The 13764-nt window shown below is 44.0% G+C and overlaps 1 protein-coding gene and 1 pseudogene across 3 annotated transcripts; both read left to right on the top strand.

Moving 5' to 3' along the window:
- The first annotated feature begins 3294 nt into the window (after nt 1-3294).
- On the top strand, nt 3295-4304 carry LOC308625726 (3-hydroxyisobutyrate dehydrogenase, mitochondrial-like; annotated as a pseudogene). Its single transcript has one exon. The product of its transcript is annotated as a 3-hydroxyisobutyrate dehydrogenase, mitochondrial-like (transcript).
- Nucleotides 4305-9410: 5106 nt separating this feature from the next.
- Nucleotides 9411-13032, top strand: PRR13 (proline rich 13). 2 transcript variants are annotated; one of them, XM_081250154.1, is made up of 4 exons: nt 9411-9532; nt 10104-10142; nt 10500-10864; nt 12361-13032. In XM_081250154.1, the coding sequence occupies exons 2-4, from the start codon at nt 10124-10126 to the stop codon at nt 12403-12405; spliced, it is 429 nt and encodes a 142-aa protein (XP_081106280.1). In that variant the 5' UTR covers nt 9411-9532; nt 10104-10123; the 3' UTR covers nt 12406-13032. The 2 variants fall into 2 exon arrangements, with proteins under 2 accessions (XP_081106280.1, XP_081106281.1); XM_081250155.1 differs by having other exon boundaries at nt 9434-9484.
- Nucleotides 13033-13764: the final 732 nt, after the last annotated feature.

Below are 13764 nucleotides of genomic sequence, written 5' to 3'. Positions count from 1 at the left end.
GCCTCTCTTGTTGCGGAGCACAGGCTCCAGACGCGCAGGCTCAGTAGTTGTGGCTCATGGGCCTAGTTGCTCCGCGGCATGTGGGATCTTCCCAGACCAGGGCTCGAACCCGCGTCCCCTGCATTAGCAGGCAGATTCTCAACCACTGCGCCACCAGGGAAGCCCCATTTTAACCATTTTTAAGCATACAGTACAGTGACATTAAGTACATTCACACTGTTGTGTAACTGTGATCGTTGTCCTCCAGAACTTTTTCATCTTTCTAAACTTAAATTCTGTGCCTATTAAACAATAAATCTCCATTCCCCACTGCCTCCAGTCCCTGCTAATTACTTTCTGTCTCTATGAATTTGACTACTCTAGGTACTTCATATAAGTGGAATCATACAGCATTTGTCTTTCTGTGCCTGGCTTAATTCACTCAGCATAATATCTTCAAGGTTCATCCATAGTGTAGCATGTGTCAGACTCTCCTTCCTTTTTAGGGCTGAATACTATTCCATTGTATGCATATACCACATTTTGTTTATCCATTCATCTGTTGATAGACATTTGGCTTGTTTCCATCTTTGGGCTGTTATGAATAATGCTTCTATGAACATTGGTTTACAGAATGACTTTTTTTTTTTTTTTTTTTTTTTTTTTTTTGCGGTATGCGGGCCTCTCACTTCTGTGGCCTCTCCCGCTGCGGAGCACAGGCTCCGGACGCGCAGGCCCAGCGGCCATGGCTCACGGGCCCAGACACTCCGCGGCATGTGGGATCTTCCCGGACCGGGGCACGAACCCGCGTCCCCTGCATCGGCAGGCGGACTCCCAACCACTGCGCCACCAGGGAAGCCCCAGAATGACTTTTTAAAAATGAAAATCAGATCATGTCATTCCTCTGCTCATAACCCTCCAGAGGCTTCCATTCACACTTAGAATAATATCTAAACTCTTTCCCATGACTTACAAGGATCTGTAAATACTGGCACCACAGCTCCTCCCCTTATTTCAATTAATTTTTCTACATAGTACACATCACTATCTGACATTTTATTATATATTTATTTATATTCTGCCTCTCCCACCAAGTTATTACCTCGATGAAGGCAAGGATTTTTTCTCTGTGTTTTCACTCTATCCCTAGTGCTTAGAACAGTACCTGGATAGCTTGAGAAATATTTGTTGAATGAATGAATGACAGAAGCATGGTAAATCATTAATGATTTAATGAATCAGAGAAATGAGCTTTACAAGCATTATTTAAATGCTTTTTAAATAATCTGCGTTTAGGGAATTCCCTGGCGGTCAAGTGGTTAGGACTCTGTGCTTCCACAGCAGGGGTCACGGGTTCGATCCCTGGTCAGGGAACTAAGATCCCACAAGCTGCTTGGCGTGGGGAAAAAAAAAAAAATCTGAGTTTAAATCTGAGGAAGAATTTCCCAACTAGCAGGTAGGTGAAGAGAGGTATGGAGGATATTGGCAGCCTCTGAGGGTCCTGAAGGGAGGTTAAAATCATCCTAGTCTAACAGTAAAAGTTCTTAATATTAAGAATCATGATAGTAATACATGGTAGCATATAGTAAGTACTTATTATGTGACAGACACACGATTATCTCATCACAACCCTATGAGGTAGGTACCATTGCCACTGTTTTACAAATGAGGGAATTGAGGTTAAATAACTTATTCAAGGTCACACAATAAGTGTCAAAGTCAGGATTTGAATCCAGGTCTCTCTAACTCCAGAACCACCTTGCTCTATTCCTCTTTGTCCATTCATTCATTCATTCATGTAGTTATTTATTTGACAGTGTATTCATTTATACCATCCTATGTACCAGGCACTGTGTAAACTGTTAAGTGTTCTTACTTTCAAGAAGCTTACAGTCTAATGTAGGAAGCTAACATAAGTAATTACTGATTCATGTATAATTATAAACTGAGATAGGTGTGCTAAAGGAAAGACAAGATTCTACTAGAGGCTACAACAAAGGAGTTTTACCTGACTAGGGTGTCAAGGAGGCTTCCCTGAAGAAGTGATCCTGGAGCTGAGAGCTGATGAATGAGCAGGATTTAATTAGGCAAAGTGGAGAGAGATGGGGAGAGCATTCCAGGCTGCAGGAGCAGCAAGTGCAAAGGCCCTCCTGCAAATGGAACCAAGATCTTCTGGAGGGATGAAAGAAGCCTAGGGGCTGAAGAGCAGAAAGCCAGGGGTGAGTAGTATGAGAGGAGACCAGCAAGGTAGCAGGGCCAGACCACTGCAGACATTGCAGTAATAAGATTTTGAGTATTTTTTTGTTGGACAAGTTGGAGGAAACAGACATCCATATATTTCTGGTGAGAATGTAAATAAATATAACCTCTATGGAGGGTAATTCATCAATACCTATAAAAAAGTAAAAATATGTAAAATGACATATTTGTCAGGTTATATGTTGCAGCATTGTTTTTAATAGCAGAAGATTGAAAATAACACAAATATCTATTGACTGGTTAAATTGATTATGGTACATCATACAAAAGAATCAAATAGGGTTGTGAAAAAGACTGAAGACACACTGTGCTGACTGGTATGGAAACATCTCCAAGATATATTAAGTGGGGGGAAAAGTTGCAAATTAAACTCTGCATAGTTTGCTGTTTGTATACTTAAAAGAGGGGATATAAATTTATATCAGTATTTGCTTGATTGTAATGAAGAAACTGTGGAAGTATATATAAGAACCAAGTTATGTGGTTGTGTGGGCTATGTGGGTTGGGGGAGGCTGGGTAAAGAGAACAAGAGTGGGAGGGAGACTTTTCACTTTCTACCTCTTGGTCCTTTTTGGTTTTCAAAGCATGTGAACATATTACCTATTCAACAAAAGTGAATATGTACATGAAAAAATAATTTCCACCTTTGTCTTAAGGATAATGCAAAGCCATTGAAGAATCTTAAGCAGTAGGGTGATGTCACAGTTGGCTTTAGAAAACAATTTCTGAGGTGGGAGAATGAATTAGAAGAGGGCCAGAGTGGATGCTGACCGGACATTTAATGAGACACCACTTCATACCCACTAGCATGGCTATACTAATAAAGACAGACAGCAACAAGTGCTGGTGCAGATGTGGGGTAATTGGAACACTTATACATTGCTGGTGGGGATGTAAAATGGTGTGGCTATTTTGGAAAGTAGTCTGGCAGTTCCTCAAAAAAGTTAAACATACAGTTACCGTATTACCTAGCAATTCCTCTCTTAAGTAAATACCCAACAGAATTGAAAACATATGGTGGTTGCACGCGTCCCCACGCACCCTCACAGTCAGTGGATGAGCCGGGGCAGCAAGGCAGCCTCCTTACAGCTCTGTGGAGGGCCTCGGGCCTCCCTACTGGAGCCGCTGGCAGGGGCCAGCCTTGCAGTGGTGTGTTCTAGGTCAATGGCTTCTAAGATTCCAGCTGGATTCACTGGACTAGGCAAATGGGGCATCCAATGGCAAAAAAATCTCATGAAGCATGGCTATCGGCTTGATATTTATGATGTGTTCCCTGATGCATGCAAAGAATTTCTTGATGCAGGTATACAGGTAGTGTCTTCCCCAGCAGATGTAGCCAAAAAAGCTGACGGAATTATTACAATGTTGCCCACCAGTATCAGTGCAATAGAAGCTTATTCCGGAGCAAATGGAATTCCAAAAAAAGTGAAGAAAGGCTCACTATTAATAGACTCCAATACTATTGATCCTACAGTTTCGAAAGAATTGGCCAAAGATGTTGAGAAAATGGAAGCAATTTTCATGGATGCCCCTGTTTCTGGTGGTGTGGGAGCTGCTCAGTCTGGGAACCTAATGTTTATGGTGGGAGGAGTCACAGATGAATTTGCTGCTGCCCAAGAGTTGCTGGGGTACAAGGGCTCCAATGTGGTGCATTGTGGAGCCCTTGGGACTGGGCAGGCTGGGAGGATCGGCTACAACACACTGTTGGTATGGTATGACTGGAACTGCTGATGCTATGAATCTGGGAATCAGGTTGGGGCTTGGCCCAAAACCATTGGCTAAAATCCTATATGTGAGCTCAGGACAGCTTTGGTCAAGTGATACTTATAATCCCCTACCTGGCATGATTGATGGAGTTCCCTTGCCTAATAACTATCAGGGTGGATTCAGAACAACACTCATGACTAAGGATCTGGGATTAGCACAAGACTCTGAGGTTAGCACGAAGAGCCCAATCCTTCTGGGCAATCAAGCCCATCAGATCTACAGGATGAGGTATGTGAAGGGCTACTCAGAGAAAGCTGCTCATCTGTGTTCCAGTTTCTACGGAGGAGGAGACATTCTGAGTTTGCCCTTTGGCGGTGGACACTGTTGGAAACCAGAGTCTATTTTGGAACCTCCTTATAGCTTGCTCCACAAGTAAATGGGTCTGTCTGCTTTTGATTTTCTTGGTCACAGTAAACCCTGGGATTTTTCACCCATTTTTAACTGCTTATTCTTTTTTTTAAATCTATTTAGCAAACATATAATACCTGAAAAATTCTGTTAGCTACTGATGGTCCCTGCTAACTAGCTGACTGAACTTTTTCAAAAATTTGATCCCTGAGCATCTTTAACTAAATAGTTGCATATTTCAATCAGGATATTATTTACTCCAATTTACAAATAAAACCACATTTTTTTTAACAGGATAAAACATATTTTAGGGGAATGAAAAGAAAGGACTTATAGAAAGGGGAAGTATAGTGAATTACTACCTGTGTCCCTCCGAAAGTTTGTCCTTTTAACCAAGTGGTGGTATTCTTGCATTACTGAGGTTACTAATTTATTTTCTAGGAGTTGATAAAGCAAGAGAACGCCTTGCTGCATGTTATATAATTTGGACTCTGTTACATTTATCTTGGTGTGTCCCTCTTGTAACAACTCCCAATACTCAGCAAACTTGTTTTTTATATTTTTGTTTCCTTGTACATTCTGTTTTTTTAAAAAAAATTTATTTACTTATTTATTTTTGGCTGTGTTGGTTTTTCGTTGCTGCGCGGGCTTTCTCTAGTTGTTGTGAGTGGGAGCTACTCTTCATTGCGGCGCCTGGGCTTCTCATTGAGGTGGCTTCTCTTGTTGCGGAGCATGGGCTCTAGGTGCACAGGCTTCAGTAGTTGTGGCTTGTGGGCTCAGTAGTTGTGGCTCGCGGGCTCTAGAGCGCAGGCTCAGTAGTTGTGGTGCACGGCCTTAGTTGCTCTGCCACATGTGGGATCTTCCCGGACCAGGGCTTGACGCTGTGTCCCCTAGCATTGGCCGGTGGATTCTTAACCACTGCACCACCAGGGCAGTCCTCCTTGTACATTCTTACTACATGTTTTTTTTTTTTTTTTTTTTCTTTTTGCGGTATGCGGGCCTCTCACTGTCGTGGCCTCTCCCGTTGCGGAGCACAGGCTCCGGACGCGCAGGCCCAGCGGCCATGGCTCACGGGCCCAGCCGCTCCGCGGCATATGGGATCCTCCCAGACCGGGGCACGAACCCGTATCCCCTGCATCCGCAGGCGGACTCTCAACCACTGCGCCACCAGGGAGGCCCACTACATGTTTTTTGACTTCAAAAGAATGACATCTTTAGAACTGTTTCAGAGCCAAGGATGATATGTGTTTTAGATAATTATTACATTATTCTAAATATAACCATATAATTTTGAATTCAACCACATTTCTATGCTGATAATAAAAAAAAAAAATATGGTCATGCACAAATTTGTACATGAATGTTCATAGCAGTGATATATATAATAGGCAAAACATAAAAACAATTCAAATGTCCATCAGCTGATGAATGGATAAACTAAATGTGGTATACCCAAACAGTGGCATATTATTCAGTATTTCCTTCATAAAAAAAGAATGAACTACTGATTCATACTGCAACATGGATGAACCTTGAAATATTATGCAAAGTGAAAGAAGCCAGTCACGATAGGCCACGTGTTGTACAAGTTTCCATTTGTATAAAATGTTTAAAATAGGAGAATTTATAAATTGATTAGTGGTTGCTAAGGGCTTGGGCGGAATGGGGGAGAGGTAGGGAGAGGAATGAGGTATTCACTACTAATGGGGTGTGGAATTATTTTAAGGGGGACAAAAAATGTTCTAAAATTAAATAATGGCAATGGTTGCACAAACTCAGAATATGCTAAAAACTATTGAACTGTACCCTTTAAATGGGTGAATTGTATGGTATATGAACTATATTTCAATAAAGCTGCTTTAAAAAAGAAATAGTTTTAAATATTTAAATTCTAAGAGGCATCATGCTCATATAGACACATCAATAATTTCTTTCACTCAATGATCTTACAAGGAAGAAGTAACTCAGATATAAATTGCATTAAAAACTAAAACAAAAAAAGTGCCAGTCCCAATTCATCTCAAATATTTAGCACAAACCTGATATAAAAATATATCAATATGTACTATGGTTATGTAAAACATAATATTGTATGTCAACTGTATTTCAATAAAATATATATAACAAAAAAATTTTAATTAAAAAATTAAAAATTGGGACTTCCGGGCTTCCCTGGTGGCGCAGTGGTTGAGAATCCGCCTGCCGATGCAGGGGACACGGGTTCGTGCCCTGGTCTGGGAAGATCCCACATGCCGCGGAGCAGCTGGGCCCGTGAGCCATGGCCGCTGAGCCTGCGCGTCTGGAGCCTGTGCTCCGCAACGGGAGAGGCCACAGCAGTGAGAGGCCCGCACACCGCAAAAAAAAAAAAAAAAAAAGAAAATTGGGACTTCCCTGGTGGTCCAGTGGTTGACTCTGCGCTCTCAATGCAGAGGGCCTGGGTTCGTTCCTTGGTCAGGAAACTAGATCCCACATATCTCAACTACGAGTCTACATGCTGCAACTAAGAGTTCACATGCCGCAACTAAAGATCCCACATGCTTCAACGAAGATCCCACACGTTGCAGCTAAGACCCAGCGCAGCCAAATAAATAAATAAATATCTAAAAAATTAAAAATCTATCAAAAATTTTAGTTCAAGATGACAAACTCAGTATAAAATTTATCTTCAAATTTTTTTGTAACTCACAAATTTGTTTTCATTATGGTTGAGTTCAAAGTATTTAATTTCCATCATGTGTTATACTTAGACCCAGAGTTATTTGCAAGACTGTTTTTTTTTAATTTCCAAATGTATGTTTGTGTTGCCAAATGCACACAAGCTCATGTGCCTGACGCACAGTGAAGCCAAACCAGAACATTGGAGTTTGGAGCAGAGAAAGGTTTATTGCAGGACCGAGCAAGGAGAACCAGTGGTTTGTGCTCAAAAAACCCAATTTTTTTTTTTTTTTTTTGCAGTACACGGGCCTCTCACTGCTGTGGCCTCTCCCGTTGTGGAGCACAGGCTCTGGACGCACAGGCTCAGCGGCCATGGCTCACGGGCCCAGCCACTCCGCGGCGTGTGGGATCTTCCCAGACCGGGGCACGAACCCGTGTCCCCTGCATTGGCAGGCGGACTCTCAACCACTGTGCCACCAGGGAAGCCCAAAAAACCCAAATTTTTTGATGGTTTTCGGGGAAGAGTTTTTATAGGCAAAATTTGGGGTGAGGCCTGCAGGACATGTGACTTTCTTCTAATGGGTTGGTGGTGAGGTAACTGAGATGGTATTCCAGGAATCTTGTGCTCAGCTGGAATTTACCATCCTCCAACTGGGTGGAGGTCTTAGTTTTCACAGAATAACTCAGAAATATATTGTTATGTATATCCCTTTGTTACAGATGAAGGTTCTTGGCCTCCCTAATCAATAGAAATTGATCAGAGGTCAGACAAGAAATTCAGGCAAGCCTTTATATATGGGGCCCCTGCTACAGCAGGGGGGAGCAAGAACGCACAACAGGTTCCCTCGCTGGCTCGCTCCCTGAGGGTTGGGTGGTGAGCTCGTTCCTTATAAGAGGTGAGGGTAGGGATGTGTCCAGGGGTTGGGCTGGAGGGGTGGCTTAGGTGTTTTGCCCACCCCTTAGGTGGTGGTGTGTGCAGGGAGCATGTGCAGTACCCTGCTTTTGCTGCGGGCTCTTCAAAAGTGGCAGTTGGGTTTTTGGTCTCTTTGTATCTTTTGTCCAGAATTTGCCCCAACTGTGCATGCACATTATGTTTAGTCCCGTACAGTCTCTTTGCATTTTGTTGCTCGAGGAGAGGTGTGTCCAGATGCAAAAACTGCAGCACTGCAGCAAAGGGTCCCAGGTCCCAGCCTGTCTCACCTTCAGGAGAAACCAGGGCCCTGCTTTATTGATGCACTATTGTTTTTCGACTGTTCATCCTTTGTTTCTGCATTCCCTCCCTTCCCTAATTAGTAACTGTTTGAATCTGCCTTTTGGAATTCAGGGAAGGTCTAGGAGGCTAAACCCTTTTTCCTACAAACTAGAAAAGGGGACAGACACGGAAAGGCTTTTGTACCCCTGAGGGCCCCACAGGGTCCTGCTCAGTTTCATTTGTATTTATATTTTATGTTGCGGTCAAAGAATACAGTATGTAATACACAATTCTCTGAAATTTGAATTATATTAGTTGAGACCAAGTTTTTAAAATGTTTTATGTATGCTTAAGAAGGATAAGTATTTTTAAATTTTGGGTGTATAGTTCTATATATATTCATTAAATCAAGCTTGTTAATTGTGTTATTAAAAAAATAGAGGCCATTGCTGCAATCCAGTTGAGAGATGATGGTAGGCTGGGAGCAGAGAAGATAGAGAGAAGTGTAGAGATTCTAGATTTATTTGGGAAACAAAACGGACCCTTCCTGAAGTTGGAAGGAGATGCAGGGGAAAGGTGAAGGAAAGAGAGAGCCGTCAGGATTAACTTCTTGGTTTCTGGTTTATGCAATTTGACAGATGGTGGACCTATGCAATTGAGATAGAGAATCCTAAGAGAGATTAGAAATCTCTGTATTTTCCCCAAGAATGTGTTCTTATTTCCTGTGGGGACTAAGAGGGAGGCGGCAATATTGAGGCTTGGGGTGAGATTTAGCAGCTCTCCGCCTTTCCTTAAGTGCTCCACATATATATATATATATATATATATATATATATATATATATATATATATATATATTTATTTATTTATTTATTTATTTATTTAGATATGTCTGTATACCGTTTATCACAGTATATTCACATTACAAGGTGTGGCACCCTCTGGACTAAGGGCTCAGAGGTCAAGGGGTGAGTTTCCCCTAGGCACTCAAGGACTTCGCCCAGAAACGGGCCCCGCCCTATCCTAGCCCCGCCCCCAGGAATTTCCGGCCCGTCCGCTCCTCTGTACCGCCGCGTCCCGAAGCGCCTGGCTCCGCCCCTACCGCCACCGCTGCCTTCTAGCCTAGAGTGATTGACGACCATGTTCTCCAATCGTAACGCCGAATGACCACATAGTACCAATCAGGCAGTAGCAGAGGCGGATGCTGAAGCTTAAGATGGGAGGGTGACCAGGAAGTGAGAGTGGAGGCTGAAAAGAGGAGTCCGCCCAAGCAGTGGTGAAGGGGTGACGGGACGCCTGGATTCCTCAGTTTCCTTCTTTTTTCATTCCTGGGTGAGGGGGTCCCTTCGCAGTTGGGAGCCAGGATCTCTATTTGCCTTTTTCAATGTGGGAGGGGGTATGTCTAGCTATGTAAGCGTTTGAGAATCTTTCCTGAGCCGCCTACCTCCTTTCGCCTCAAGGCAGGTCCTTCTCTTAGCCTGGGGTGGGGGTCCTGTCCCCCGTCACTCTTCTCCGGGAGCGGTTAAGTTGTTTAAGAGCCCTTCGCAGCTTATGGGTGGCTAAAGTCTTCCGGACTCGGTCTCGGAAAGGCGGATGAGTGATGGGGATAGCGAGATTCGCGGAGTTTGCCCCTCTCCGGAGGACTTAGAAACTTCCAACCACGGCCAGAGCTAGTGAAAGGTGGAGGGGCCCTGGGAGCTAGGTTCCTGTGGTTAGGGAACTAGGAATAGAATAGGTGTTGGGGGCGACGGAACGGGTGGAAAGAAACATTTCTTCTGTGGAGGTCGTGGTAGTTCTCTGAGAGGCTGTTGCGGAGCGGGAGGCGTTGGAGTTGAGCTTGGTCTCTAAAACCCCTGCCCATTTCTGGGCCGTCAGCTTCTTGCCTTCATTTGTTTCTTCTCAGGCTGGAGGAAATAGCTGATCATGTGGAATCCCAATGCTGGTAGGTGTTTGGGGGGGTCTCTTTTCTTGCTCCAACCCCTTTTCAGAAGGGCCACAACAGAAGGTTTCTGTGTCAGTTTCTCCTCCACCTCTCCCCTAACCCGCAAAAGCAAAGTCCTTAGTCCATAGCTGACCGATGCTGTCATCTTTCCCTAGAATTCACTGTCTCCCTTTCTCCCCCGCCCTGCCAGGGACGTTACCTTTTCTCTCTCTTTGTAAGTTTGTCTTCCCTACCCTCCATTTTCTTTCCTCACCTTTCCGTTGAGTGAGAAACGAAATCCTCTTCTTTTTGTTGTTGTTTGTTATCAGAGGTTCTGGACAGTTCTAATCTTAATTGATTCTTTGCTTCTTCCACCAGGGCAGCCAGGGCCATATCCACACCCCCCTAACGTCGGGTACCCTGGAGGCTGCAATCCTGCCTATCCACCACCTGCCACCCCTACCTTTCCTCCAGGCCCCTTTCCCACTCCCCCAGGAGCACCCCAGGGGAATCCAGCCTTTCCCCCTGGTGGGCCCTGTCACCCTGTGCCACAGCCAGGGTATCCAGGATGCCAACCCTCAGGACCCTACCCCCCTCCATACCCACCATCTGCCCCTGGCATGTGTCCTGTGAATCCATTGGCTCCTGGCATGGTAGGACCAGGAATGGTGATTGACAAGAAGATGCAAAAGAAAATGAGAAAAGCTCACAAAAAGAAGCAGAAACACCACAAACATGGCAAGGTCAGTGCCCTCTGGATCCTGGCTAGTAAGGGGTGCCCCCTCAGAGGGACTAGAGAGGCAGTGGGCGGGCAAGGAAGGAGGATTCGAAGTCTGAGGACGTGGGGCAGCGATTGTGTAAAGGATTCCCACTGGGAAGAATCTGATAATCTTGATAATCTTGAGAAGAATTATTAGGCTAATTAGGCCTTCTATCTGGGAGGGGCTAGGCTGAGCCTTAAAATGGATATCAGAATCAAAAGCCTTTCTAATTTGCCTTTCTCTTCCCTGAACTCCACCCCTCCACACCCCATGTTTGTTTTAGCAGGTTGGACACACCCACTGAGGTGGTCAAATGTCAAGTAATAGAGTCAGTCCTTTGACAAAGCAAAATCTTATATAATAATTAACAGATAATAATCTGGCCCTAGTTCCTGGAGTTTCTTTCTCTCCTTCAGTATTCTCAGGGTGTTGTGTTAATTACATGGGCCTTATTGTTCTACTGTCTGGCAGGAAAACAGGACAAGAGCAGTCAGTGACTCTCAGCCTCAAATAAAACCCTGAGTTTCATGCTCAGCCCCAACGCGAAGTATCCTGTATGCTCACTGCTGAAGGAAATCCTTGCTTTTGCTGTTTAAGGGACAGTCTGGTTCAAGACTCCTGACCTTCTTAGAAAGCAAAGGGCACTTGGGTGGAGATGTAGGGCACCGAAGAATGTCCATGGAGTGATCAAAGTTCATCTGGGTCTGATGATATCTCCTTTCCCCTTTCCCCCTGCAGCATTCCAGAGGAGTGTTAATTAGCAAGGGTAAAAGTAGCTCTCAGGACAACTCTGGAAGTGTTGAACCAACCTCGATCTTGAGGAGGCCTTAATTTACATTTTTCTGCCTAGTATTTATTTGCCTTATGGCTTTGGGTGTTAATCCTAGTTCTGGATCTTTGGTAGAAGTCTGAGGAGAAGGAAAGGTGAGATTGAATGGAGACTCAAAAATGTTTTTTATGACAGTTGTTGATGGGAGTATGCATGTAAAGAACCTTGACTAGGACTCTCCCAGCTTTCTCTCCCGCCTTCCTCACTTTCTCCCAGTTGGGACTTAGGAAGAAGTAGAGACAGATGCACACACAGCTGCTGATTCTACTCACTTTTCTTAGACTCATAGCCACTAGGAATGTCCATGCAGCTAATCATTATTATAAGGTAGCAGCTGTTTCCCTGTACTATACTATGCTTGTGCCTATAATTTATTCCTTGCCTAGGCATTGGCTTAGGTAAAGAAAATTGGAAATTTGCTCCAAATGCAGTAAATTCTGTACAGTGATTAGGATGGTTTCATCCATTCCTGTATGCTCACTGCTGAAGGAAATCCTTGCTTTTGCTGTTTAAGGGACAGTCTGGTTCAAGACTCCTGACCTTCTTAGAAAGTAAAGGGCACTTGGGTGGAGGTGTAGGGCACCAAAGAATGTCCCACGTAGTGATCAAAGTTCATTTGGATCTGATGGTATCTCCTTTCCCCTTGCAGCATTCCTCCTCCTCCTCCTCCTCTTCCAGCAGTGACTCTGACTGAATACAGGGCCTGGACCCTTCCCTCAAGTCTCTCCAGTTCTGCTCTCCCATCAAGCTTCAGATGCCATCTTGTACTGGGGGAAATTAGCCCTTGTGTCCCTCCCTCCTCCACCCCTGCAATCTAAGCCTCACTCTGCTGTTCAACCCTAACTGGCTAGGGAAAATGGGAAAAGAATTGCCATGGGCTAGCAAAGGCCATCTTCCCACTGCTTGGATAGAACGTTTAGCTGGTGACTTTTGCAGGAGAACTATTTTTTGAAGATGGTGAGATTTGAGCTAAATGCTGCAGACAAGTCTAAGATCTGTAAAATGTGATTTTTTTACTTTCTTCTGTAATACTCATGATTGGGGAGATGCTGTGGAAATTTAATTATGGAAAGGAAAAAATGACCTGTACCTTTCTTGTAATTGTGGCATGCTTGGATGATTTAGTGGCAAATAAACATTTCCCAGCAGGCCTTTTATTGATTGCACTCACTGCAAGGCTGCTGGGAAGTGGAGTCCATTTGGCTGATAAGCTCTGACTGCCATTTTGGAAACTGATCTCTACTCCTTAGCTCAGTATGCTATCTCAGGTCCTCCTCTCACTCTCCAGCTCTCAGTCCAAATAAAGCTGTTTCTCCTGGTCTCTGTTCACCTGTGCCATTACCGTGGTTGCGTCTAGCACATTCTACTACTTTCGCCTTCCACAGACCCTTTAAAGTGCATCAGTTTTATGGTAAGGAACCAGCGTCATCAGGAAGACAGCATACTGTCCTTATATGTCTCTAGTGGGAGGATCCTTCAGAATTGGTTCAGGCTTAGTGGAATGAATCTTTACTGTCTTCCATTTGATGAATGGATATAGGTCTTTAGCATAAGTTTTCATATCTGCTACCAAGGTTCTCAACCCTGGCTGCCCATCAGCTATCAGAGAGTGATTTAGGGCTTTGCCTGAAAGACTGTTGATAAGGATGGGGCCCAGCAAATCAGGATTTTTAAAACACTGTGGGTGATTCTGATGTACAGCTAGAACTGAGGGCCACTGATTTACCAAATGCCATACATGGTATTACACATCGGGTTCTCAAAGATCTGTTGAGTAGAGTAAAAAGACATCTAAGAGAACTAATTAATATAGATGCTATAAAATGCCAGAGAGATATAAACCTAGAAATAACTGGGAAGTGAAGGAGGAGTCAAAGATGACTTCACAGGAAAAGTGACATTTTACCTCTAGGGCCGTGAGTGGAGAAACATGAGTACATAAAAAAGTGAAAGAATAGAGCTACCAAGTGGATGGCCGAGAAGGGCTGGGAAAGGCACGTGCTTAGGTACAGGGTCTAAAGCTCCATAGCATGTTTGGGAATCACAGGTATTC

This window comes from Mesoplodon bidens, assembly GCF_964165515.1.
Source record: "Mesoplodon bidens genome assembly, chromosome: 11".
Classification (NCBI taxonomy): Eukaryota; Metazoa; Chordata; class Mammalia; order Artiodactyla; family Ziphiidae; genus Mesoplodon; species Mesoplodon bidens.
The sequence above is the reverse complement of the archived record's forward strand: the minus strand, read 5'-3'. Positions and strand labels throughout refer to the sequence as shown.

What these genes read in the sequence shown, in the direction of transcription:
- PRR13 (XM_081250154.1), top strand. An exon ending in AACACCACAAACATGGCAAG is followed by an intron (nt 10,865 to 12,360) that starts GTCAGTGCCCTC and finishes TTCCCCTTGCAG; the next exon opens with CATTCCTCCTCCTCCTCCTC.